The 27971-nt window shown below is 40.9% G+C and overlaps 1 protein-coding gene across 2 annotated transcripts in view; it reads left to right on the forward strand.

The window, feature by feature from the left end:
* TMTC1 (transmembrane O-mannosyltransferase targeting cadherins 1) overlaps window positions 1–27971 on the forward strand; it is a 234987-nt gene that overhangs the window by 125923 nt on the left and 81093 nt on the right. For both annotated transcript variants that reach the window (XM_028144115.2, XM_054719184.1), the window contains exon 8: window positions 5810–5999. In XM_028144115.2, coding sequence (XP_027999916.1) covers window positions 5810–5999 — 190 coding nt within the window. The remainder of the gene's footprint in view (window positions 1–5809; window positions 6000–27971) is intronic.

Consider the following 27971-nt stretch of genomic DNA (forward strand, 5'->3'; position numbering starts at 1 on the left):
AGAGCTCTCTACAAGGGGGCTGTTGTCCCCACTATGTATTTTGTATTATGTTCATAGAAAAATAGCGTCTTAGGGATAAAAGAGATTATAAAGGTCATTGAGTTTAGTTTTGCCAACTGAAATGACACTATGCAATAGTAATATATCTAATTTGTATTGGATCCTGGACATGAGGGGGAGAAACACAAGAAAAAAGAGAGAGAAGGGAGTTGGAAGAGGGAGCCTGTGGAGGTAGCAATTTTACCTCCAGACTCGGGATCAGTTATGGGCAAGCATCTTGCAGAAAACACTATAATTCTTTAAATCTACATATTGTGTCTCTATTACAACCTTAAATCCCTGAGAAGCTGATAAAAATTAAAGAAGTTCTTTAGTTTTTTGCTAACATTAGAACAGAAAGGCAAACATTGCTTTTCATAATGAATAATACGAGGCCCAGGCTTTTATGTAAGGATTCTTTCTTGTTGTGTGCTGCTCATCTGTTTACTGTGTTATAGACGACATTATACTCTGGTTTCAAATTTATGTCAGCCTTGCTCTAGCTAAAGGTTCTTCAGGGCTGTACTGTTCAAGGAATAAATCAGGGTCTCCAACAGGTACTTCTCCATGAAATATCAATATTTAATCCATCATATTGCCGTTCAGTTCTCTACCTTAATAAAGGTGTGCTAATGGGAGACTACACATCACAGGAATCGAACAGGGGAACTGTATGTAGAGCCAGAAAACCCCATCCTGTGTGCAGGCTCTGCTATGGGTTTGCAATGGGACATGGAACAAGTCTCAGCCTCCTCAAGGCTATTCCCCTTCCTGGGAAAGTGAGTCATAGCCACTGCATAAAGGTCATGTTGGGATTAGATAATCCTTAGGTGCAAATGCTTTATGAGCTGGAAAATGCTGGACATGTTTACGGGGTTTTAATGTGGGATGGAGTTCGTTAGTATAGCAATGGGATTCTTGTATGGAAATCTGGAAACATGTGCCTGATGCACAGTAAGCAGTCAGCACATGTTTGCTCAATGGAGGCTAAACCTTGGCTTGATGAGAGAGGGCAAGGGACTAGATTTTATTACCCTGCAGCGCTTAGAGAAGTGCAAAGTAATTACTCAACTTTTTTTTAATTAAATATATTTTATTGATTTTTTGCAGAGAGGAAGGGAGAAGGATAGAGAGTAAGAAACATTGATGAGAGAGAAACATCAATCAGCTGCCTCCTACACACCTCCTACTGGGGATGTGCAAGCAATCAAGGTACATGCCCTTGGACCGGAATCGAACCTGGGACCTTTCAGTCTGCAAGCCAATTCTCTATCCACTGAGCCAAACCAGTTAGGGCTTATTGAATTCTGGCAAGGCTCTCCTGTCTGTCGAGAGGGATAGTGTAGGAAGGGGCATCTTTGGCTAGTCCTGGGGCAGGTGGTAGGCAGGGAAGAAGATGCTAATGGTGATATAAGCCGGTTAAGCCTGGAAAAGGTCTGTCATTATTGCTGGGCACAGTGAGACTGTGGAGGTCCTTGGAAGCATCGATGGAAATTCAGGAGTTGGAAATAGGGAACAGCCTAGGAAAGGGAAGGGCAGATCTCTCAAACTAGTAGGTAGAGGCCGAGCCTGGGGTCATCCACTGTGGCGGTAAAGGTGGTTTACACCGAGGCTGGTATATTGACAGTTTAGCCACTGTCCTTCCCAAGAGGCCACCAGGTGGATATCGTCAGCCCATGTTCTGTAGTATTTATGAAACAGTGAAGGATTTTGGGGTGAATGAAAAAGAAGGATCCTTTGGGCAGTAACATTTTTCGTATAAAACATGCAAGTGCTGTACATTTATGCAGTGCCTGATTTTTCATATCATAGGCATCTTTCTAGGGTACAAAAATACATTGAGAGAGAGAGAGAGAGAGAGAGAGAGAGAGAGAGAGAGAGAGAGGTTCTTTTCAAAGGCAAAGAACAGAATCTATGTATATTTTTGCACTTCAAGCACTCTAATTTTTTTCTTGACAAAAGTGAAGATTTAGATTAAAGAGCCTCACAGTTTCATTAGGTTCCTATTGATGCATGGCAGTTCTCCACAGCCTCATCTTCCTTTTCCTTTTCATGTATTTCCTGGCTTATCAGTGAAAATACATGACTGAATTGTTTAAGCTGAAGTCCTAGCTTCCTGTGCTGTATATCCCATTTTTTCCCCCGCAAGATATTCTAGTGGCTTCCCTCCTGTTAGCAGAATTCATGGTAGAAAATTGGTAAATAATTCATTTTGTTCTTGCTCCTGCTTTAAAAAAGAGAGCCCAGCCGGGCAGAGATACTCAACATATCATTTCATTTCTGAAATTTTAGCAGAAATAAACAAGATGATTAGTTTGAAATGTAATTCATAGTCATTGAGTTAAGAAGAAATAATTTAGTTGCTGATTCCAACTAGCTCCCCTAGTCCCCTAAAATGTAGTTAGCTTTTGGTGAGATTTCAAGTACCTTCTTTATGCTTAAATTTGTACAAATTTTGCAGTGTTGTTTCAGTATTTCAAATATTATTTCAACCATTTATTATTACCAGCATTAATCTGAAATCATATGCAGTGAAAGGTAGGTTATATCTCTGAGTTTCTGGAAGCAATACATTTGTATTAAAAGGAGTAAGTTGACAGTTTTGTGGTATATTAATACTTTTAGTCTAGTATTACAAGAAGGGAAGTTGCTTTTAGTCTGTGATTTACATTACTTTTTTAACCAAGTTAGGTTACAATCTGTGTCAACAGTCACAATGAGCATTTTTGAAAAATCTAAATAACAAAGTTGAAATTCTAACTTTTAAAAAATAATATTCTTTATTTGCTTTTTTGTTAGTATGGTATTGCAAGTCTCAAAAACATAAGAAACTGAGGACAACTTGCAGGGCAAAGGGGAATGTGAACTTAACATTCAAATAAAAAAAAATCTGCATAGTGTTTGCAGCTATAATATATGCAAGTATTCCTGTTGCAATTCTGTTGTTGCCTTCTCTGCCCATTTAAAAATTTAGTCTTTATTATGGAAAATATCAGATCTGTGCAAAAGTAGAGTGAATGGCATAAAGAACCCCTGTGTACCCCTTATCCAGTTTCAGCAATCCAAACTTATGGCCAATTTTTCATTCATACCCCACCCACTTCTTTCTCCTTGCTTCCAGTCCATCACTGTGAAGCAAATACCAGATATCAGATCCTTTGATATGCATATATTTTCGTATATTTTTCTAAAAGACAAGGACCCTTACAAAAGAGAACCGCAATGCCGTTATCATACTTTAAAAATTAGCAATGATGCTCCAGTATCATATATCCAATCAGTGTTTCAATTGTTTCTGTCTCTTAGGTGGTTACTTTTAATAGTTGTTTGTCTGAGTTAGCATCTAAACAAAAGCTGTACTTTGTTTGATATGTCTTTTAAGACTCTTAATTTATGTGTTACTCTTCTTTCTGCCACCCTCCCTACCCCCATCCCACCACCATTATTTGTTGAAGAAACTGCCATCCTTTGTGTTTTAGAATTTGCAACATCCTAGATTTTGCATATTGCATGCCTGTGGTGTCCTTTAGCATGCCCCAGTGTTTTCTGTATTTGATGTGAACTGGTAACAAATGGGCTTGATCAGATTCAAGTGTAAATTTTTTTGACAGGGCTGCTTCATATGTGGGGGTATCTGTATCCATCAGGAGGACAGCTGGCTGTTGGTCTCCTTCTGTGACATTAAAATTATTTAGCGAGTTCTAGGCACCTGATTTAGCCTGATCCGTTCATTATAAAGTATCCCATCAGCTTTTCACCTAATACGTTTTTGCAGCCATTTATAATCATTGCTTATTACTGTTATATCAAGAAAAAGAGATACTATTTTTTAAAGTTATTTTTGAGGCCTGGGGTGTCACTGGGCGACAAAGCTGTGTGACTTGCCTGCTAAGTTTGATGGTTCAGCATTCTTCCTTAAAGCTGTCACAGAGAATTTTACTTGAGCTAAGAATTAGATCGTTTAGAAGCTCTGTGAAAAATAGAGGCACAAAGTGACCCAATCCCCTGTCCATGAAGTTGGTTGGCATTCTCATAAAACAATTTCTCAGACCCAAGCCTAAAAGGAAGACAGCAATTTTTTGTTTCCTTTTTGTTAAATAAGAAAGCATGGACTTCTTCAAGATTTCAATATATAATACACTATTGGTACATTAACATTTTATTAAAAATAGCAGAGAAGAGTGTTGGGAAAGACCATGGCAATATCTCTATTCCTTCAACCCATTCCTTTGTTCGGATTTGAGAGTTGGGTCGATGAATAATCCCCATGAGGAAAGGGAAGGAGATCAAGTTGGGAAGGTCTGGGAAGGATGTTCCAAACAAGCAGCTAATGTTGAGAGGAGGGCAAGTTGATCTGACTCATCACACTGGAAGGCAACGTAGGAATTCTCCAAAAGAATCCGAGAAACAGGCGAGGGCTTTTCTTCACAGTCGGCACTCTTACGGTGTTCATCTTGTTTGGCTTCTTTAATTCTGTACATCTTATTTTCCATATTGGGTTGTACATTCCTCCAGGACAAGGAATTTACCTGATTATTCTGTTTAATCCCATCTAGGATGTCAGAGGTAAACACAGTGGACATTAGTGAAAGCAGTGAACATAGATTTTATTCAGTAACTACTGATAGTGTCAGAAAGAGCTGAGCACCATTCTCATTTGTGCAAAGATGACTAGAAACTTTAAAGGGAGAATGAGAGAGGGGGCCAAGCTGGGGCTCGGCAGAGTCAGAGAGCTGAAAAACGACCAAGGGTCGGTCAGTGTGAATGGGAGTTGGCTGGCCTCTCCTCAGGTGTTAGCTAGAACACAACACAGTAAACTCTTCTGGCGGTGTGAGCTTTCTCAGCCAAGTGTTTTCATGGGAGGCTGGGGTCGTCCTAGGGCATGTGGCCTTTTGCTGCTAGGATCAATGCTAGGGTTTGGTCCTCTCCTAGTACTGAGGTTTGGATGGAGTTTGGTATGTGCTGAGAGTTCTGCAGTTCTCAGGGGTCTAGAACACTACTTAATGAATTTGTGTTGACTGAATAAATTTAAATAAATTCCATTTTCTCTACCCTCAAAGGAATGGGATCAGTTAGAGTGTTTTCCACTGTCTGGTAGTACTTAGACACAGCCAGGAAACGGGAATAATACCTCCACTCAGTATTTCCCTCCCCTAGGTCCACCTGGCTGTTCCTGTGTTAGCAAGGACAGTGGGACTTGCCTCCTCTGAATGGCTAGTCTGTCCACTTGGGAATAAGAGACATTACCTTTCTACCACAGATATTTGATTTTTTGGAAATAATTCAATATGGATCAACTTGTTATAAAATGATAATCAATTTGTTATTAAAATGATTAAATATTTTCATATCTACTACAGGTGTCTGAGAACTATTAAAGATGGACAGTTCACACATTTCTTACCCAGGGAATCATACCCAACAGGGCAGCATTTCTGTCATATGCTTTCGTCAAACTTTTCCTTCATAGCATTTATCTCAGGTTATAGTGTATTTATTTGCATGATAATTTTAAAGTATATGTTGTGGAACCTAGGTCTTTACTTGTTCACCACTGAAAGGCCAGCGTCTACCACAGTGACTAGAAACTATTAGGTATTTTCCAAAATGATCAATGTAATGACTAAAGGAATTCCATCTTACCTTGCCTTTTCCTATAAGATAATGTTGACAGTGTAGAAATGCTGTTTAATAGAAACAGGGTGAATGACTGTTTAGATAATATCATGGATCATGAGTTATGTTTCAGCGATTCTTCTTCTCTTTGTAGATTCCTTACGTATTCCTACCTCTTGGCCTTCAACGTGTGGCTTCTGCTTGCACCTGTTACCCTGTGCTATGACTGGCAGGTCGGCAGTATTCCTCTGGTAGAGACCATCTGGGACATTCGGAATTTAGCCACCATCCTTCTGGCGGTAGTGATGGCCTTACTAAGCCTGCATTGTTTAGCCGCCTTCAAGGTAATTTTCTTAAATGTCAATGAACTCTACATTTCAAGAGAGATAGTCTATACTCAATAATGCTTTTTCCCCCTCAACAGGAGGTTTGGGTCTAAATCAAATTGACTCTTTTGTCTAAAAAAACTTCATGTATTTAAAATTTCCCTGGTAGGTATATATATTTTAAAGACCTTAGTAGGATTAACAGACCGTGGTCAAATCATATTTCTTTATATTGTATTTCTTTTACTGTTACATTTTTCTTTTACTGTTTCTACCAACCCTATAGAAATTAGATCTGAAATTTAATTTTTTACAAACAAGAAATTTGTTTCCTGCTACTGTGGTTGGCTAATTTTTGAAGTAATCTGATTTCATATAATGCTTAATGAAATCATGATAATATATCATAAGTGCTTAAATGGTTAAGACTCTACTTCCACTGATGGCTGCCTGCCTCAGTTGGGTGATACTTCATAAAAAATTGAAAACTACACAAGTTATTGATTGCAACCATTTCAAGAATAATCAAAGACAGCAAAGAACTTGAAAATGCTTACTTATGAAAAACTGCTACTGAATTGGGTAAGATGCCAGAGGGTATTCTCATCTCCCCATCTTCCCCTTGTCCCGCTCCCCTCAAGACACGTACACCACTGTTAAAAACAGGTTTACTGGTTAGAGATGGCTGATGTGGTTTGGGGGGAGTAACCGAGCAGCTAGAAATTTAAGGAGGAGATTTGGAAGCCAAGAGCTATGCAAGGGCTGAGATAATGTGCTCTCTCCGCATTCATAGCTGACTGCTGAACAGCATGTGTACATGGAACTCCCACGGGAGCACATGCCAAATGGAAAGCCTGGGAGACTGACTTATCTGCTGCAAGTTTGAATGAGTTCCTTCACCCACACATAGTTTGGGTAGCAGAGAGCAGACAACACTTCACTGGCTTAAGTTGTCTCTATATACCCTCTGTTGAAATCACTGGCTGATCACAAACTATGCAGGCACAAGAGAAATCCCCTGGAGACCCAGGAAAAAGAAAACAAACAAAACACCTGAGCAAAAAAGTCAGCTCTCTGCAGAAAACAAGTTTTTCACTTTGAGTCCAGGCTAGTTCATCAGATAATGAAGCAGGGAAACCAGCCTATTTCAGAAGAACAAAATAGAATATGGAGTCACTACAATGTATGGCATACCATGCCTAGTCTATAATAATAAAAGCGTAATATGCAAGTTGACCTAACAGCAGAACAACCATCCGGAGGACCTTCCGGACGACCACACTTTGACACCCACTGCACCAGGCCAGCCAAGGAGGGTGCGATGCAATTGGTCCGGGGCCCGGCCATCGCCCCATGATCGCCTTGCAAAGGGAGGCCCAGGCCACCGGCCACTGGGGCGATCGATCAATGGGGGACTCCACAATTGCCCCAAAGAGGGAGGCCCAGGCCATCTACAGGCGGGCTGCGGCGGGTGGGCAGGGCCTCCCTCTGCAGGGGGTGCGATCCATCACATGACTGTCAGCCTTAGATCTGTCCTTCATTAAAACCTCCACATATCACAACAAGGAGGGGAGCCACTGTTGGAAAGTGATTATTTGCTCATTGACATTCTTACCTCATTCCAAAAAGGACTTGGAGCAGCGTAAGGCAAAAAAAAAAAAAAAAAAATTACAGTACAATTGGATAGACCAGGAGATGGGAAAACTTTTTTTTTTTTTTCAAAGAACCAGATTGTAAATATTTGAGGCTTTGCTGATCATACAAGTCTGTCACAATTATTCATTTCTGCCATTGTATCCTAAATTAGCTGACCCCTGGTACAGAACAGTGTACTACTACAGACCCACACAATCCGATGGAACATGCTTTCAGATCTCTAAAATTTATTTTGCATTTTGTTCAGCCAAATAATAGGTTAAGTTATCATTATGGTACATAGATTACTGTGGAATAACTTTTAAATTCCAGAATAGCCATTATGAAACCTGGAGAAATCAGCATGTTGTTTTAATATACCAGGTGGTAAAATAAAATTGAACTTGAGGAGTGAAGGTTGTCTTTAATGGCGAATGGCTCTGTGCCAATGTTGATTTTTTTTTTTTCTTTTAAATTTCTGGGCTACATTCTCTTTTAAGTTCCTGTTCTCTGCAAACTCTATGTTCTCCATGCTTTTTCTGTCCTCAGTGCATGAAAATCCTCTTCATACTATTAAAGGTCCAATTGTTCTGGCCCATTTGCAACCCATCCAGCTTGTCCTGCTTTGGGACCATTGCAATCACTGATGGAAGAGGTCTTGATCGTATCTTGACATTGTTCATCTGTTCATGACCACCAGAGCCATTGTCTGGGGTGCCTCTCTGTTTCAGGTTTAGCCAGCCCCACTGATCCAGCCTCTTATCACTGTGCGCAGCTGGCTTCTTTCCCCGCCACCTTTTTAACTATAGTGATAACACCCTGCTACTTGGTCATGGTTTTCCAGGTCAGTAGCTGAAGTCAACTTTAGCCCATAGGCCATGCTCCAAAGCTGAGAATTTTGTTTGCATCATTTTTCTGCTGAGAGTTTGAGAATGATCTTACTGCTTCAGCAGATGCAGTGTTGGAAAATAGAGAAGTTGAATTTACACCACACTGTAAAATGGAACAAATTTGAAGGTGCATTGCAACTGCCTTTCCCCACATACTTTCATGTCATTGCTGTGTGTGATACAAATTGTGACTTATGTTAATTCACCCTAATTTCACTGGTGGTGTACTTTAAATTCATGGCCACAAACCTCAGGTAGGAGCCAGACCTGTCAATGTCGGAGGCAGCCCACGTGTGCATGTGGAGGGGCACTGCCCAAAGTTCCAGATCAAGAGTGCTGAGTCTGAGGAGGGGAGGCTGTGGGGTGGAGTGATTAGCACTGAGCTGAGGCTGAGGCCAGGCTCTGCCACTGATCTGCTGTGAGTCACTTCCTTCAGCCTTGTTCCTGCACCAGAGTGTGGGGTCACAGAAGGCTGTGCCAGGGTGAGCCACGTAAGGCACTTGGCACAGTGACTGGCATGTGTGAAGCATTGAGAACCTATCAGGTATCTTTATAGTCTTGTTGTCAATCACCATCATCACCTCATCAAGAAATTGTCTTAGGTCAGTGGTCGGCAAACTCATTAGTCAACAGAGCCAAATATCAACAGTACAACGATTGAAATTTCTTTTGAGAGCCAAATTTTTTAAACTTAAACTTCTAACGCCACTTCTTCAAAATAGACTCGCCCAGGCCATGGTATTTTGTGGAAGAGCCACACTCAAGGGGCCAAAGAGCAGCATGTGGCTCGCGAGCCGCAGTTTGCCGACCAAGGTCTCAGGTTAATGTCAGAAGCACAATAAGGGTTCCTTTTTCTATTTTGTAAGGAAAAAAACAGACATGAAAAAACATAATCCAGTTGACTGCTATTTTGCTTCTATATATTTCAATATGCATTCATGCTTTACATGATCAAAAATATTTGTAATGCTACTGAAGATTACTCCTGCTCCCTCCCCCCAACCTCCTTTTATTCCCCATCCTCAGAAGCAGAGGTTAAATTCTTACCCAAAAGCTAATGGTAGTAAAAAAAAAAATTGTTTTTAATGCTTTTGCTTATTTTGGAATTTGGAAGTAGGTATATTCAAATGTAACAGAAGGGCAGAATCCTAACATAAAATTACTCTTGTTAGTTAAAAGTGAATATTTATCAAGAGAAAGGAATAGTGACAAATATCACTGACTTATTTACAAATGAACATTGAAGTCGTCACCTAAAACACCAAAGAATAGAAATATATCATTGATGTCTTTAAAGGTATTTGGAAGTTTAGCAAAAATAGGCAGGATATAAGAAATAATTATTTTATTTTACTAGAGGCCCGGTGCATGAATTCGTGCATGGGTAGGGTCTGGCTGGCCCACCCCGATCAGGGCAGATCAGGTAGGGCCGGCTGGGAGGAGGGGCTGTGGACATTTGGCTGGCCGTCCCCACCCACTCGTCGAACTCCTGGTCAAGGGGACAATTTGCATATTAGCCTTTTATTATATAGGATTTTTGTTGTTCTTAAAACTTACTGTCATTGCTCAATTTCTCCATTCCACTCAGTGATGAATATTGGAACAAAAGAGACTCTAGAAATACAACTTTTAATTCAGTGGCTACCTGACAATCAGAAGCCCTTGAGCAGTCTTCCCAAGGCATTCCTCTCTGTGCATTATGCGTAGGACACCTGTGAAGTGGTTCTCCTGGTGCTGGATCTGAACCCTATGCATGCTTCCTCCTCAAGTTCTGAGTAATACACAGTTCTGCTGTACCTGAGGGCCTCTGCTCGGCTTTTGATCTAGGCCTGGCTGGAGTTTTCCACGTCATTAAATAGTTTGTTTTCTTCTTGGCCTTCACAGGGCAATTACATTTTCACAAGTCTCATTCTTTAATAAGAAAATGATTTACTTACCCTTCTGATGTTTATACCTTAGTTGAAAGACACACTGCATTTATTAATGGAAGAATTAGTTGCATCCTGGGAAGGAGTTTTCAGACATCAGTAACAGCTTTATTTCTTTTTCTTCATGGTATGCTTTATGATTCTCAGCAAGATTTTACAGTCTATAGCATTTTTTGCCTTTACGTAAAATAATTGCCACCTTTTACATGCTAATCATTTTTAACTTACTTTTTAACTTAATGATTCATACTCTCATAAAAGCGCTTTATTACCACTGAGCCTTATAATGCTTCTGATTGTTATTAAACTCTTAAAAAGGTCAAAAGACATTTTAGTTACTCCTGGAGCCATTCTTTCCTTACTGTTTTCATTCAGAAGATAGATTTCTTTTTAAAGGGCCATACCTTTTTTCCATCTTGTTCTGAGAAAACCATGAAATATGTAATTGGCACTCTCAAAGATAAACAAGTGCCTCTAAATAGGAAGCCCATTGGAAATTATTTATTGTATTGGAAATACAAAGGATACTGAAGTGATTGCCAAATTCTTTAGGTGATTTGCTATTTGTACAAAGCCCAATGACCCTATAAAGGGATGGCAATTGTGATAAGTACAACTGGATAGAATTACACCCCTCCCCATAAAAACCCCTAAAATTCCTTATTTTTATACATAAATACGTGTAAAGAGGCAGCATAGAGTATTAGAAAGAAAGAAAGTTTGCAATATGAGCTTTACTGTTTCTATGTCTACACTGTTGCACATCAGTGTGTTGACCATAAGGTCTTCAAACTTGTTTCCAACCTGAAATATAATAAGAATAAATGAAATCATATATATGGTGCTTGCAGTTGTTCTGAAAGGAAAGTGTGAATTTCTACATGGAGGTCTCAAACTCAACATTCTGTGAAATTGAATTACTGAACCTAATGCATTCATTGTTTCTGCAACAGTGGTTTTTTGTTTGTTTATTTGTTTTTAAATCTCAGTGTATTCTACTAGTTGCCCAGACCAAAATTCTTGGGTTTCCTTGTTTCCTCTCTGTCCTCTCTAATATCATATCCAACCCACCAATAACTCAATTATACTTTCAAAATACATCTGTCTCTCGCCCTCTCTTCTAAAAAAATCAGTGGAGAAAATATCCTTGGGTGAGGATCTACAACAACAACAAATATATATATGGTCAACTATACTTTCAAAATATATCTAGAATCTGACAACTTCTCTCCAACTTTATTGCAATCACATGGTCCAAACCTGGATTATTGCCATAGCTACCTACCTAATCTCCCTGTTTCTACCTTTGTGCCAGAGGTCCAGTCTTTGCTCAGCACAGTGGCCAGAATGAGTCTTTAAAAATGAAAGTCAGAGCCCATCCCTCTTGTACTTAAAAATCGTCCAGTGGTTCCTTATTTCTCCCAAAGTAAAAGTCATTCATAGCCTTTATAATGGTCTAAAAGCTGATCTGGCCCCAACCCATCCCCACTCCATTATTTCTCCTGTTCCTTCCTGAACTCATTGCCTACTATGAAATGAGTTCTGTGGCTGACTCCTTCATTTCCTTTGATTAATTACCACCTTCCCAATGTGGCCTACCCTGACCACCATATTTACAATTGCAATCCACTTCTTGCCCAATATATATATATATATGTATGTATGTATATATATATATATTTGTTGTTGTTAATCCTCACTCAATGATATTTTCTCCATTGATTTTTTAGAAGGGAGGGGGAGAGACAGAGAGAGAGAAAAACATCAATGTGAGAGACACACATCAATTGGTTGCCTCCTGCAAACACCTTGACCAGGGCCAGGGATTGAGCCTACAACTGAGGTACGTGCCCTTGATAAGAATCGAAACCACTACCCTTCAGTCCACAGGCCGGCGCTCTATCCACTGAGCCAAACAGTTATATTGCAGATTCCCCTTACTAGGTCTCTCTCTCCCTCACTGCTTCCCTATCTGTCTGTCTATCTTCTCAAAGGGTAGAGATGTGTGTGTATGTGTGTATGTGTGTGTGTGTGTGTGTGTGTCTGTTTTGCTTACTGATATATTCCAAAAAGAATGTAGAATAAATACTGTCTGGATAATGAAAAGGAGACAGAAGTAATGGATAGCTAATTTTTTTAAGTGATTGCCTATAAGCACAATGCCCAAAGAAACTATAGAAATGGCAACAATATGTATTTGAATGAATGAATAATCAGTGGCCATGTTTTACAAAGACAACCAATGCTTAGGATGAGAATGTTTTCAAGAATACTTTGACAGGGCGAATGAATTGGGGGGAGTGTCCCATAGTATCCTCCTTGTGCCTGTACTTTTTGTGCCTCTCACGGGCAAGAGGGCACTGAGTAGCATGACCAGTCAGGGTTAGCAGCCATCTCTATAGCTGTGTGATGGAAATGGAAACTGGTCTTAAAAGCTAGCAGACTATTTAAAGCTAAGAAAAATAACTTTTTAAAGAATATGTAAGTGCAGGATGGTGTACTTGGAGAGGAAAACGGTAAGATAAAAATGCTAGATATTTAATTCATTGACCACTCACTGGTTCCAAGCAATATACTGACTATGGAGAATAAAAATAAATAAAATATAGTAGCTGCCTGGAAGAGCTTGATTTTCTCTACTCTCGTTCCATTCTCCCCTCCACCTCTAAGATAATTATCCTACTGAACACAGATAGGATCTAAACAAACCTCTGACCTGCCAGGAAACCTTCTTGCTCTCACAACTTATCCTGGCCGGAGCCAAGACTATGCTGATGGATGATGTAATACACTTCTCTAAGTGTACAGTGATTTTTTTTTTAACCTGGAGAATGGCGACCAGCTCTTTCACATCTATCAGGGATGAACAACAGAAAACCAGCTCTTTCACATCTACCAGGGATGAACAACAGAAAATGTGTTTCAACTGTAGCATGAAGGCTGTAGCTGAGATGCGGGGAAATTTTTCTGTTCCAGACAGATGATTTTTGGGGGACAGGTAATTGAAACTCCTTAGCAGCACTTTTCAAAACACATGCTAGCATCATACAGGCCATTAAGTAAGGTCACCTGAAACGAAGATCTGCATTTCAGAAGCACTAGTTAAGGTTTTGTGTTTTGTTTTGTGTTTTTTTAACTGGAGGACTTCACAAAGCCTTTACTGTGTTCTATGCAGCCTTGTGAGTTTCTACATGGGGTAAATTTCTGAAATATATTTGAATTTGGAACCTTTTTATGGGCTTCTTGCAGAATCAGTGTTTTTGTGACATGCTTAGGAAAGTATTGGCAGAGATACATAAGGGTGGGTGGGTAAGAACTTTGAAGTCCATTCTTGGGCAGCGTTTAAACACTTTCTTTGTACCTTCAAAACCAGTAGCCACCACCACAGCATCGACAACTCATATTATTTCCCCTTTAGTGATACCCCTGTAAAATGATTTTTTAAATTATTTATTTTAGAGTTAGAGTTTCCAACCAGTCATTAGCAAGTGAAAGATAAAACCTTGAAACAGATTCATGGAATTCTTGTTTTCCACTACATTGACGCTGTAATTAGAAATGCATATATGGGTATTTGATATAATGACTGACTGCTAAGACTCCTGTCACTCCATGGCCATCCAAATGTTACAGTATGCCCCACCAGCGTGGCTCCATGGTTGAGCATCCACTTATGAATCAGGAGGTCATGGTTCAATGCCTGGTCAGGGCACATGCCCGGGTTTTAGGCTGGAATCCCAGTGTGGGACATGTAGGAGGCAGCTGATCAATGTTTCTCTCTCATCATTGATGTTTCTCTCTCTCTCTCTCCCTCTTCCTTCCTCTCTGAAATCAATACAAATACATAAATAAATAAAAAGATGTTACAGTGTGAGGAAGTGAGTGTCACTGAGAATAGAGGAATCATAGGTATATGAAGTGACAGTTTCCAAAGTCAGACCAAAGTGGCATTGCATGTATCTGTCTCCGTGCAGTTTTCCTGGTAACTAGACAAAGGTAAAAACTGTTCCTTCACCTGCTTGGCGGACGATTTAAAAAGAAGGACTTGAGAGAGTACTCTGTGCATGACCTGAGAGTAAGGTGAGCTGTTCTTGCCTCGGAATCTAGTTCCATCCATGGAAGGGGACAGCGGAAGGACTTCCTTGAGCCTCACGGTTAGTCGGTGTGTGACTGTTTGCTACTAAGTGGTTATGCTTTTGGCAGAATTTCATCTAAAACTTGCTTTTAATTTTATATCCCATCTGGCTCTAATTGCCAGAGGCCACCAGTAATTACAGAGGACCTGACAACTTTATTTTTATTTACTTTTCCCTTTTTAAAAAAATTCTTTGTTTAAAGTATTACATATAGTATTACATATGTCTCCTTTTCTCCCCATTGACCTCTCCCCAGCCACCCCCACCCTCCCAGTGTATGTGTCCATTGGTTATGCTTATGTGTACCCATACAAGTCCTTGACCTGGCAACTTTAAATGGCCAAATTGGCTTAGTCTTTTTTCGACCCAGAACTCTGGCATTTGGTATGGAAAAAGTGATTAATTGGGAAGAACATTTAATGTCAGCCTCCTTGGCATTGCCTTGAAAATTCTCTTCTTTCCAGGTGAGCAAGTTCCTTTTGATTTGGGTGACTGGCCCGTGAATTCTAGTTTTCTGCTCATGATGACAGTGCCTTCTCTTGGGAATAATTCAGTGCCAAGGCTTGTAGGAGAAATACTTTTATCCTTTGTTTTTCTGTCTAAAGCATTTTTTTTCTGTTACCTTATAAGAATTTTCCAAGGGAAAATGACTCCCAATTAGGGATTACATGGTCAAATTTTTACTTGTATCTTTATCTCAAGCCTCATACAAATCATTTAAAACTACTTCTCTCTTATATGCATTTTGCAGATATATGTTGCTATTTGATGCAAAACAGTCCTAATGAAACAATAGGTATTTGAATGTCTGAACTCAAAAATGACAAATATTTGATACTATTTTAAAATACAATAAAAAGATGTTGCGGTGTGAAGAAGTGAGTGTCACCAAGAATAGCTGTTTGTTTCCATCCTTTGCTGCATTCATTAGTCCATTAAATTTGCCCTTTTAAGCTGTAGTAAGTAGGCTATTTGAATGCACATTAAAAGGTGAGGGAAGAGAATTATTTAATCAAGTCAGTTATTTGGAAAAAGAGCTGTTTTAACAACGTCTGATGAAACATAATGATGCAACCAACTTTTAATACCATGTGTTTCAGAGCAAAAAAGTGGCTCTTATTAAAAAAGATGCAGCATGTCTTGATTATGGAAGATACTTTGATTTTCAACGGGCACATTAACAGATAACAGGAATCAAATCCACTATTAATAGTAGTTTCTCTAGCAGCTCAAGTGTACAAGTAAATCTTACTTTTTTTCTTAGCTGTTAAGAGAGCTTACTAGATTTCTTATTACTTTCATATATCATAACCTTGAAGTAAGCCAAATATTTCTCTGTAATTTATTTGACAAAGCATGGTGAAGTATAGTCTTTTAAAAATGCTACTATAAAATTTTGGGATCTTTACCATGGAGAACTGTGGGATTTTGTCCTTCCTTCTCATCATTCATTTTAGATTACCGAGGGAAGGACTATCTTCTGAGTGAAAATCCCAAGTGGGTCGATGAAGAAGGAAAAGTCAAGAACCATATGATGTCACTTATATGTGGGGTGAAAGCAACAAATGAACAAACAAACAAACAAAAAAACCACAAGAACTCGTAGACACAGACAACAATAGGGTGGTTACTGAGGGGAGGGTAAAGAGGGTCAAATATATGGTGACAGAAGATTTGACTTTGGGTGGTGGGCACACAATGCAATATAGAGATGATGTGTCATAAAATTGTATTCTTTTATTTTTTTAATACATATATTTTTATTGATTTTGGAGATGAAAGGAGAGGAGAGATAGAAACATCAACAATGAGAGAGAACCATTGATTGGCTTCCTCCTGTATGCCCCCGACTGGGGACTGAGCCTGCAACCCAGGCATGTGCCCTTAACCAGAATTGACATTTTAATGGGTGGGACTCACTGTATGAAAAAGTAAAACATATTTTCTCTTAACCTTTTGCACTCGGATGTCGAGTGTGACTCGACACGGTTAGCATTAGAATAAAGGAATCGAGAAAAAAGCAAGCGAGTGCAAAGGGTTAACCAAAAATAAGTCTGTAGTGTTCCACTTTGGAAGCTTTCGGCAGAGGGACACCTCCTTGTAGAAGGCTTCTTCTGCCAGGCCTGCATATGTGCACAGGAACAAAACTACTTACGAAATGCATCTGATTTTCCTCTGCCTCCCTTTCCTATTCGTTAAAGCTGAGTTTACTCATAATTTCACTGGCATGGTTAAGTCCATCATGGTTTCTAACTGAATTCTTACAGAGGGGAAAAATTGGTTAATAATTTCTGCCTTCCTCTTGCACTAGGGTACCTTATCTATACTAATAATAGAGGAATATGTAAATTGTCAGGGATACCGTCACAGTAACAGTAACAACCAAACAGCAGGCTGCTTGGGGCGACAAGGCCAGCAGGGGGGTTAGTGAGGGACGACCAAATGACTGAACAGCATGCTGCGTGGGGCGACCAGGCCGGCAGGGGCATTAGTGAGGGACAACTGAACAAGCAGGTGGCACGGGGCGACCAGGCTGGCAGGGGGTTAGTGAGGGATGACCAAATGACTGAACAGCTGTCTGCATGGGGCAACCAGGCCAGCAGTGAGGGGGGGAGGGCAGTTGGGGGCAACCAGGTTGGCAGGGGGAAGGCAGTTGGGGGTGACCAAGCTGGCAGGGGGAAGGCAGTTGGGGGCAAACAGGCCAGCAGGGGAGGACAGTAGGGGTGATCGGGCCATCGGGGGAGGGCAGTTGGGGGCAATCGGTCCGGCAGGGGAACAGTTAGGTGTCAATCAGGCCGGTAGGGGAGCAGTTAGGGGGTGATCAGGCAGGCAGGCAGGGGAGCAGTTAGGAGCCAGCAGTCCTGGATTGTGAGAGGGATGTCCGACTGCCAGTTTAGGGATCGGGCCTAAACCAGCAATCAAACATCCCCCAAGGAGTCCCAGATTGGAGAGGGTGCAGGTCGGGCTGAGGAAACCACCCCCCGCACGAATTTCATGCATCGTGCCTCTAGTTATATTATAGTTCTTGATCTAGAATTCCATGGCATTACTGTGTCATCTCCATTTCTCCAGCTAGAGCATGTTGCAAGACTTGGGTCCCTAAGCAGTGGGCTCTCTCTCTCTCTTTCTTCCACCCTTAGCTCTGGACAGGTACCAGGCACAAGATTGCCCTTCTGCTGACATTTTCTCTCCTTGGTTCTGACAGGTACCCTGTCTAATGCACCACTAACCTTCCTCTGGACAGGAACTTCCCTGAATCCAGTGGTGTTTCATGGGAGTCCTCTCCCTCTCACCCTTCTTTCTTTTGAATCCACCCAGCTAGCTTTGATGTCAACACATATGAACACATAGCTCTTAAAACAACACCATTATTTTGATTTTCTAAATCCACCCTCTTTAGTGAATGCCTTGTATATGTGTGTGTGTGTGTATAAAAAATATGAATATATATATGTATATATATAATATATATTAAATATATAAATATAACAAATATGTTATAAGATTAAATGGTGTATCATAGTGTCACATTTCTAAGATTTATGTATAAACAGTTCACATGAGGGACATACAGGGAGGAATTGAATTGTCTGGCATCAGGGCAAGAGCGGGCAAGGGTGCAATTTCCTCCCACACTGAAGAGCTGGCAGGCAAGGCCTATATCTGAGTCTCCATCAGCCTGGCTCACACAGTTTTCCCAGCCCTGTTGACTCCCTGAGGCCCCTCACCACCCAACCTGTGGGCCCATGAATGCTATTTCCAGTGGCTTTTCCATACCAATGCCCTGCCTTGACTCATGCTTCAGACTTTTCTAAAATCTCTCAAACAAGCAGCATCTGGCCTCCACATGCCCCGTACTTCTCACTAAGTGGCCCCAGGCCAGGTACCTGCAACAGCCAGCCTTGGTTGATAGCCTGGCTTCTCCTAGGCACTGCCAAGCCTAGCACACATAGCAACTATCTGCAGATTACTTTGTAGCTCATGCCAGGAGGCTCTAGGTAGAACACAGATGGTGGCTGACCTTGGTGTGCACCTCCTAGGAGGCCCTAGAGCCATTGCACCCAGTGGACACCTTCAGACCATGTCAAAGCACTACCTAATAACCTCCACAACTGACACACTCAAAGGACAGACTCAGCAGGCACCAGAGCCTTGCTGTAGTAAGTTCTGCTCTATGGGGTGGCATGCCTCTGCACAGATGATCCTCCACAGTGGTCACAGCCAATCTTTGCAGCCACTTAGCCTGGGGGCAAATTCCTCCCATTGACTTGCCAACAGTAATCAAGGCTCAGCTGCAACAGGAGGGTTGGGGATAGGGGCTAGCTGGAGTGCTCAGCTCAGGTGAACAAGGAGTCTGTGCCAATAGACTCTACAGGACATCTACTATATTGGGCCACTCTACCAAGCCTGGGAGACATAGTAGCTCTACCTAATACATAGAAACAAACACAGGGAGGCTGCCAAAATGAGGAGACAAAGAAACATGTCCCAAATGAAAGAACAGAACAAAATTCCAGAAAGAACTAAACAAAATGGAGACAGGCAATCCACCAGACGAAGAGTTCAAAACACTGGCTATAAGGATGCTCAATGAACTTAGAACTTCAACAGCATAAAAAAAAGACATGAAACCTATAAAAAAGAACCATTTCGAAATGAAGGATACACTAATTGAAATGAAGAATACATAACAGGGAATCAACAGTGGAGCAGATGAAGGGGAGGGTCAAATCAGATATTTGGAAGATAAGGAAGCAAAAAAAAACATCCAGTTAGAACAGCAAAAAGAAAAATGAATCCAAGAAAATGATGTGAGTGTTAGAAGGCTCTGGGATAACTTCAAGTGTAGCAATATTCACATCATGTAAGTGCTTAAAGGAGAAGAGATAGAGCAGGAAATTGAAAACTTCCCTAACCTGGTGAAGGAAGTAGACATACAAGTCCAGGAATCACACAGGGTCCTAAACAAGATGAACCCAAAGAGGCCCACACCAATACACATCATAAATAAATGGCAAAGGTTAAAGACAAAGAGAGAATCCTAAAAGCAGCAAGAGAAAAGCAGTTATGGGTGCTCTTACAATAGAAGATTGTAAGCTGATTTCTCAACAGAAAGTTTGCAGGCTAGAAGGAATTGGCAAGAAACATTCAGAGTGATGAAAAGCAAGGACCTACAACCAAGATTATTCTACCCAGCAAAGCTATCATTTAGAATCAAAGGATAAAGAGCTTCCCAGACATGAAAAAGCTAAAGGAGTTCATCACCACCAAATCAGTATTACATGAAATGTTCAAGGATCTTCTATAAGAAGAAGGGTGTGAACAATCAATTGCCAATAAATACATATCTATCAACAATTGAATCTAAAAAACAAAATAAACATAACAGAAACAGAGAACATTTTTATGGTTGCCAGATGGGAGGTGGGTAGGGGGTGGGTGAAAAAGTTGAAGGGATTAAGAAATACAAATTGATAGTTACAGAATAGGCATGGGCATACAAAGTATAGCATAGGGCAGTGGTCAGCAAACTCATTAGTCAACAGAGCCAAATATCAGCAGTACAACGATTGAAATTTCTTTTAAGAGCCAAAATTTTTAAACTTCTTCTAATGCCACTTCTTCAAAATAGACTCACCCAGGCTGTGGTATTTTGTGAAAGAGCCACACTCAGGGGGCCAAAGAGCTGCATGTGGCTTGCGAGCCACAGTTTGCCGACCACTGGCATAGGGAATATAGTCAATAATATTCTAGTAACTATGTATGGTTTCAGATGAGTATGAGATATATTGGAATGATCACTTAGTAAGTTATATAATGTCTAATTACTGGGGTATATACCCAATTCTAATATAATATTGTATGTCAACTATAATTGAACAATGAAAAAATAATTTAAAAAAAAAACAACAGTTCAGCCCTAGCCAGTTTGGCTCAGTGGTTGGATTGTCAGCCTATGACTGAAGGGTCCTAGGTTTGATTCTGGTCAAGGTCACTTACCTCGGTTGCGGGCTCAGTCACTGGCCCCCATCAGGGCATGTGCAGAAGGCAACCAATCCATGTGTCTCTCTCACATCGATGTTTCTCTCTGTGTGTCTCTCCCCCTCCCTTTCAATCTGTCAATGGAAAAAATATTCCTGGGTGAGGATTAACAATAACAACAACAACAAACACAAAAAACAATTCATAGATAAACAGTTAATATTAGAAATGAAAGCTTAGACATGTGTATATGAAAATTTAGAACTACCTCTGCCCCATTTAGCTATCTACCTCTGCCCCATTTAGCTATCCATTAGCTTATTCATTGTACCTCTGTGGTAACTAGAATGTGAATGTTTTCTTATTTTCCTTACTAAAAAGGTCAGTTTCATCACAGTATTTAATTACTTGCATCAAGAATAATCATTATCCTACTCTCAAGACTTCTCAAATATAATTTTGATCAACAATTCAATAACTAAGATTGGTCAAATAAATTACTATATCTTGCCCTGTTCTGGGTTGTGGACATGGATATGTCCATTCTTCCAGAGGCTGGTTGTCAGAATGAGTGAGTGGACCATCTAAAACCACTCATGCAAATAGAACACTTGAAAAGGAATATACCGTATTTTCCGGCGTATAAGACAACTGGGCCTATAAGATTTTCCTGGGTTAAAAAGTTGTCTTCTACGCCAGAAAATACGGTACCTGACACTCTATTCATGAGAGAGAATTGGGCAAAAAGTTTACTATTACCGTATTTTCCGGCGTATAAGACAACTTTTTAACCCAGGAAAATCTTATACGCCCAGTCGTCTTATACGCTGGAAAATACGGGGTATATTAGTATGTGCCACACACTTTGCTGATCCCTGTAGACTATAGGATATTTGTGTCTACATTTATCTGGCAAAGTGAATCAATGGTGCCCTCTGTCACAAGCCTAGGGGGTGATTTTCTAGACTATCACAACAATGCCTTGCTTGGCAACCTCCAAATTACTGGGTCTTATCTGCTGTCAGTATGTTTCTGTGACAAAACCAGAAGGCAATGAAGGGCTAAAATACCACCCTGTAGTACACACACACACACTTGACATTAGCTTTGAATTCCAAAGCCACGTGGACTGTGGGAAAAGGACTGGCTTTAGAATGATTCCGATCTCAGTTTGTAACCCCTGTTTCTCACTAATTGGATCAACTTAGATAAGTATCTTAAGCCCTCTGATCCGCTATTTCCTCATCTATAAAACTGGGGATAATTACCTAGTTTGTAATGTTATGAAATTCCATTGGGACAATTTAAGTCAGATATGTGGCATATGGTATGAGCATAGGAGATACTTGTTTTTCCCTTATCCTCTATCATTGCCACTTAAGAGGTGGCTTTTATTGTCCCTCTGCATGTCTCCCTCCCATGTTGCACATAAAATAATTTATAAGTTGAACACTGCTTTAGAAGAGATCTTATCTCACCCCTTTCCTTTATCTCTCTCATCTTCACTCTTTTTGTTCAATATGTAGCTTTTGGTACCTTTTCCATTTATGTTCAGCATCACAAATAGAGATAACGAAAGCTGATTTCTGTGACTTATCTCATTTCTTCAGAAATTCCTGTAGTAGTTTCATTTCTAATCGGAAATATGTTTCTTGAACAACATTTTTTAAATACATTTAATTTTCGTAACTCCTTACTAGGGCTCGATTACCTAAGCAAATAGCATTGTTGCTGTAGATTGGTATTTTCCAGTTATATCACTTCCAGAGAGCCTTTAAAAAGATTTTTACTTTGATTTTCCTTTAAATGTTTGAAGCACACCTATGTAGAATGTAACATACATTTCTAAATGAAGTTAGGAGTTAGTTTATTCTCATTTAGAATAAAGCATTCTGAGAGCTTTACTCTGCCACCTGACTTAACCCTGAAACCTAATTGTGCTCTACTGAGATAAGAAGTTTCAATCTCAGGAACTGGTGTTGGCAAGAAGATTCAGACTGCTGATTAAAAGCAAGTCAAACAAAAAACCCTCTGCAAAAAAAAATGCAGTCCAGAACCAAAGTCCAGAAATTGAGACTGCCCGTTTAGGAATGCTCTGATTTTAATCTGCCTTCAGCTCTGTGTTCGTCAGTGCATCTGGTAGTGCTTCTTGGTGAAGAAAGTTTGGCATGGGGGAGTGCCATGTTTGGATTGGCTCAGAGAAGACACGGAGTGTACAAATCTGCTTGTGTCTCCGAGGAGGTATAATTTCTTCATTCATTTCCCCTTTTAAAATTCTTCTCCCCATGCATTTATAAGTAAATTTTAGAGCACATGAAAGCAAGGAAATGATATCACCAGCTTGAGCCAAGTAGAGTGTGGGTTGGCAGCTATGCTATTGAGATCTTGAACCTGGGCCATTTTCTGTCCCAGCTCAGCCTGTCCTGATGCTTTCAGACAAGGGAGAGAAGAGTTGTAGGCGGTACCTTTCCGTGCTTTCATGTGAGATGTGAATTGTGTGTATGTCCTGGGAGGACTGTTCTTCAGCCTCTTGCAGCGCAGCATTGTGTCCAGTGGGACTAACTCAGGGCCCCAGTTGAATATATAATCACCAAGAGATTTGGCAACAGTGACTGAGGCTCAGAGAATCAGCTTTCAATTTTTCTTATTCTCTGTACCCTTAAGACTGCCCCCAAATTCCTCTTGCTTCCTCATTGCCATTATGGAGTTCAGATTATAAGAATTAGTCTGTTGCCTTTGATATACAACAGCAGTAAAAGTTCAAGACTTTCTCTTCTCCAATTATTGAGAGACTAGAGGCCTGGTGCATGAAAATTCATACACTGGAGGGAGGGTGTCCCTCAGGCCAGCCTGCCCCCTCTCACAGTCCGAGAGCCCTCAGGGGCGGGAGGCGACCCAGCAATCTGGGGAAGGTGATGACCCATTACACCTCTGCTGCTGCCGCAGCTGGCAGGGTAAGCCTCGGCCAACACTGGTTACCTGAGCCTTGGGCGGCCCTGGGCGGCTGGGCAGCCGCCATCCGAGGCTTGCCTGTGCCTCGGGGCTGGCCCTAGGCAACTGGGGGGTTGATGGGACTAGGGGACTCCCGCGGGGCTGAGAGGACTGGGTGCTGCCATCTTGTGGCTGTGGGTGCCACCATCTTTGATGGCGGGACAGTCAATTAGCATATTCCCTCCTTATTGGCTATGGGCGCTGCCATCTTTGGGGGCGGGGCAGAATTAGCATATTTCCTCCTATTGGCTGTGGGCACCGCCATCTTTGCAATGGCGTGAGGACCAATTAGCATATTCCCTCTTTATTAGATAGGATTGGTCTCAATCTCATTTGCCAGATAAAAAGCTCTCTCAGATTGGCATTTGTTTTTACTGTTTTTATATAACATTAAAAAATTTCTATAACCACAATGGCCTTAAAAAGGATGGTTCACCCAAGGGCTGAAACAGAATGGAAACACAATATAAGGATGGGAGCACGTTGGGAGTGGGTTGGAGCTAGCTCATATCAGCTCACAAGAGTCAGAGTTCTGTTCCTTCTTTGGAGTTCACATCTCTGCTTCCATGCCCATGCTCTTTCACTTTGAGGAAACATGGAGCAGCCAACGGGGTGATGGAAGATTTTATGAAGGAACCTTGCACAGTTATGTGGGCAAGGTTAGTGGAGCCAATAGGCAAAGTAACATCTACCAGATGGCCTGACAAGGCAAAGGAAGGGACTGTCACCAACACCAGGTGAGAGTTGTCACCATGGAAAAGAGCCCCAAAGAGGAGCTGTGCCTATAGATAGTCAAAGGAAAACACAGACAAGAGTGAAGATCAAGTAGACAAGAGGGTAGCCCAGAGGAAATGAGTTCAAGGTATGTTTGTACACAGCTCAGACAGAAGCCTACTGCCCCAAACAGCCAAGCTCTTTCTGCCTTCCTCCTCTAGCCTGGGCTGTTCCCATTCTGGCCTTAATAGCATCTTTTTTGGCTTTTGAGTTAGTGTTTTGAGACCAGTTCCCCATCCAGTTGATGCCGTCTGTCTTAGCATCTCAGGGCTTTTGCAGATTCAAAGTTCATGCTGTTTAAATCAACCTGAGCCTCTGATTTGCTCAAGTGGAGGCTCAAGATGAGTTTCCTATGAACAGTAATGGGGTGTTGGGCCACCCAAAAATTTTTAAAACAGCACAATGAGAACCCAGGGCCCCAAGGCCTATGCAGCCTTGAAGAATACTTCTCATGGAAATAATGTAATAACCCTCTGGCATTTTTGCTGATTGCAATTACAGCTATTTGTGAAGGAACCAAAGGCCTGACATATCAGAATTTACTACAGGGATAATATCTCCACAGAGCTGTAGTGAAGATTAAATTGGAATTCATTTAAACTTGCACAAACTGCAGGGTTGCAGTTTGGGAGTCCCTTAGCCAGAGAATGAGGCTAACTCACTGCCCAGCTCAATAACTGGAATTCAGATCAAGCCCCTCCTAAGAAATGAGACAGTCCTATGCAGTCAAATAAATCAACAGGGGATTCCAATCGATTAAATAAATAACCTGTCTTTCTCAATTAAAAATAACTTCCATAAAAATCATAATAGTAATAAATTATGGAATATTTTAATAACTTGAAATACTCAAAATATTAAAATTTCATTTCAATAAGATGAAAGATGTCAGTTTTCCTGAGCACAAAAGTCAAACAATCATGAAAGACCTAGATATAGTAAGTAGCCATTAATCAAATTAGAGAAGGGCAGAAGTTATGCCTATGTCCTGATTAAAAATACCTCTGTGTTGGGGCCAACTGTGCCAAACCCTTACACTAGTAAGATGCTCTTGGATGCACAAAGACCGAGGGCTCTCCGCTCCAAATTACTGTTGCAAATACTGTGTTCCCGAGGCGTACCAAAAGTAAACTTTCCTTAGTGGCAAGTCCCTGAATTGACTGTTGGGATGCTTGACAACCCCACTGATTTATATGCAACTTTCATCACTGATCTTTATTTATCGAGTGTTGATTATCTAGGTGCCAGATAGAGGCATGGATACATGGAACAGACTGACAGCTGTCAGTAGGGAGGAGGGTTCAGGGACTGGATGAAAGAAGGTGAAAGGATTAAACACACACACATACACACAGACACCTCACATATCTCACATAGACACAGACAACAGTGTGGTGATAGCCAGATGGAAAAGGGGGTGGGCAAAGGGGAATAAATGGGGATGAAAAGAGACTTTGCTTGGGCGTGATGGGCACACAGTGCGGTTTGCAGATGATGTTTTGTTGAGTTGTACACTTGAAACCTGTATGATTTTGTGAACCAAAGTTATCCCAATAAATGTAATCTAAGTAAATAAAGTTTAGGGGACTGACATATTGCTGTAGACTTTTTATATTTCCAATTTATAAACTTATTACATAATTTTAGTTTATAACTAAAAAAAAAAAATTCACATGAAATGGTGACTGTACGGAGGAATCCAGTCTATTGGAGGAAGACCCATAAACAGGTACGAAAAGGTGGGCCTGGTAAGTGTTCAGCCATGCAAGCTAGACAAGTGCTTTCTCCCAGGGCTGGAGAGCTTTAGTCATCAGCTTCCCTGAAGACTGATAAATAGGATGCAGACAGCTAGGGCCCAGAGCTGCCAAATAGACCCTTAGGATTGAAATACAGCTGTGCTCTATGTTGAACTGAGAACATGCGCACACCCTACTAGTAAATGCACTGTACCATTGATCTGAAACGTGTTCAGAGGTGAGAGAAAATACGATAATAGTAATGATGATAATAATTACTGTAATAGGGCCTTTCTCTGGCTCTGTGGAAGGAAACAGCCTGCAATGGATGTTGCCTTTGTTGAATGGGACAGGGAGGAAGTCTTCTTCTCATGAGCACACACCCATATGCTGCTGGCCGCAGTGCACGTGAGTGTGTGTGTGTGTGTGTATGTGTGTCCTCATCCGTGACCAGTGCTTTGAAATGTGAACAGAGTGAGAAGAGCAGGGGATAAACCACAAGCTACCAGCCTAGACTTGGATTCTGCAGCTGGATTTTTTGGAGGAAATGGCTGGTTCTGAGAAAACCGTGAGCTGTGTGTTCAGATACGTGGCTGTGCTGAAAGTGGCTGAGCGACTCTCTGAGCACCTTGAGAGGGGAGTTAAGAGATTTCCACCTCTTTACAGCTCAGGAGGCTGCTTCTTTGTATCTTTCTAAGCCAAGCAAGAAAATTGTAGTGAATCTCTCACACATTTTCCCTATAAATACGATAGGTATCAATGTCCTTGCTCTTGTTTAACTGATCATCAAATTAAAGCTGAGAGAAGTAAATTAATTTGTCTGAAGTTGCACAGTTAATCAGAAAATAACATGTATTATTAATGGCCCTATAATTAGCTCTTTGGATTCTCATGTCTTTTCAGCCCCAGTGTAATTTAGATAAGTATATTTCCATTTGCCTCTTTTCCCACAAATAAATGCACTTTTGTGTACTTTGGAAAATGACACAGATTTTCTCTTTTTCCCCCACTCATATTTGTTTGCATTCCATCTGACTCTATTAGGCTGAAATAAGCTATAAATTATTTAGGCAATTTTGTCACATCTGTGATCCGCAGGATATAAACTTGGGTTCCCTCCCAGAGTTTCTCATTCTAGGAAATTCAGCCATGTCCATGACATATTTTTTTCCTAACTTTATGCTTGGTTGATTGGCTCAAAGCTTAAAGAATTATGTTCCTGAATTTTCTATTTCTCTTGACCTAAAGGGGAAGATAAAGAATATAGTGATCAATTTAATTTGAGAATAAATAATACTTTCATGAATATTATTTTTTTCCAAAATAAAATACAATTTCATTGATTTTGGGCACAGTGCCACTGTCTTCAATTGAATACTTTGGAAACAAAGAAAAACACACTGTAAGACCAGTCCCTCCGGGAGCAGTATGAAGTGGTGGCCTCTAAATCCACAACTCACAAGTCCAATCATGTGGGCCCTTGTAATGATCTAGCCCCACTGAACCCTGAGCCTCATTAGTCTCATTTGATAGCTGAGGCATGGGAGAGGGAACGAGGTGCCCGCTCTGACTAATGGTGTATTGATGGCAGGACCATAACTTGAATCTGGACATCATCTCCTGGAAACTGACTTGTTCTTCTTTCTATGCATGTTGGACACCTTAGTAGTTCCCTGTTGGCTCTAAATAAAGGTCAGCTCCACACAGAGCATACAAGATCCTCATGATTTGCCAACCACCACCAAGTATAGTCTTAGTCCCTGCTTTGTACATTCTGTATCTGCTCCCTGGAATTAGATTAGCTGTGACCCCCTCCCCACAAGCACCACCAAATTTGTCTTTTAGGCATTCATTCATTTTTCAAACCCAGATTGTCACCTCCACCAGGAAGTCCTCTTCACCCTCTTCTCACACCCCG

The sequence above is a fragment of the Eptesicus fuscus genome, chromosome 7, assembly GCF_027574615.1.
Source record: "Eptesicus fuscus isolate TK198812 chromosome 7, DD_ASM_mEF_20220401, whole genome shotgun sequence".
NCBI lineage: Eukaryota > Metazoa > Chordata > Mammalia > Chiroptera > Vespertilionidae > Eptesicus > Eptesicus fuscus.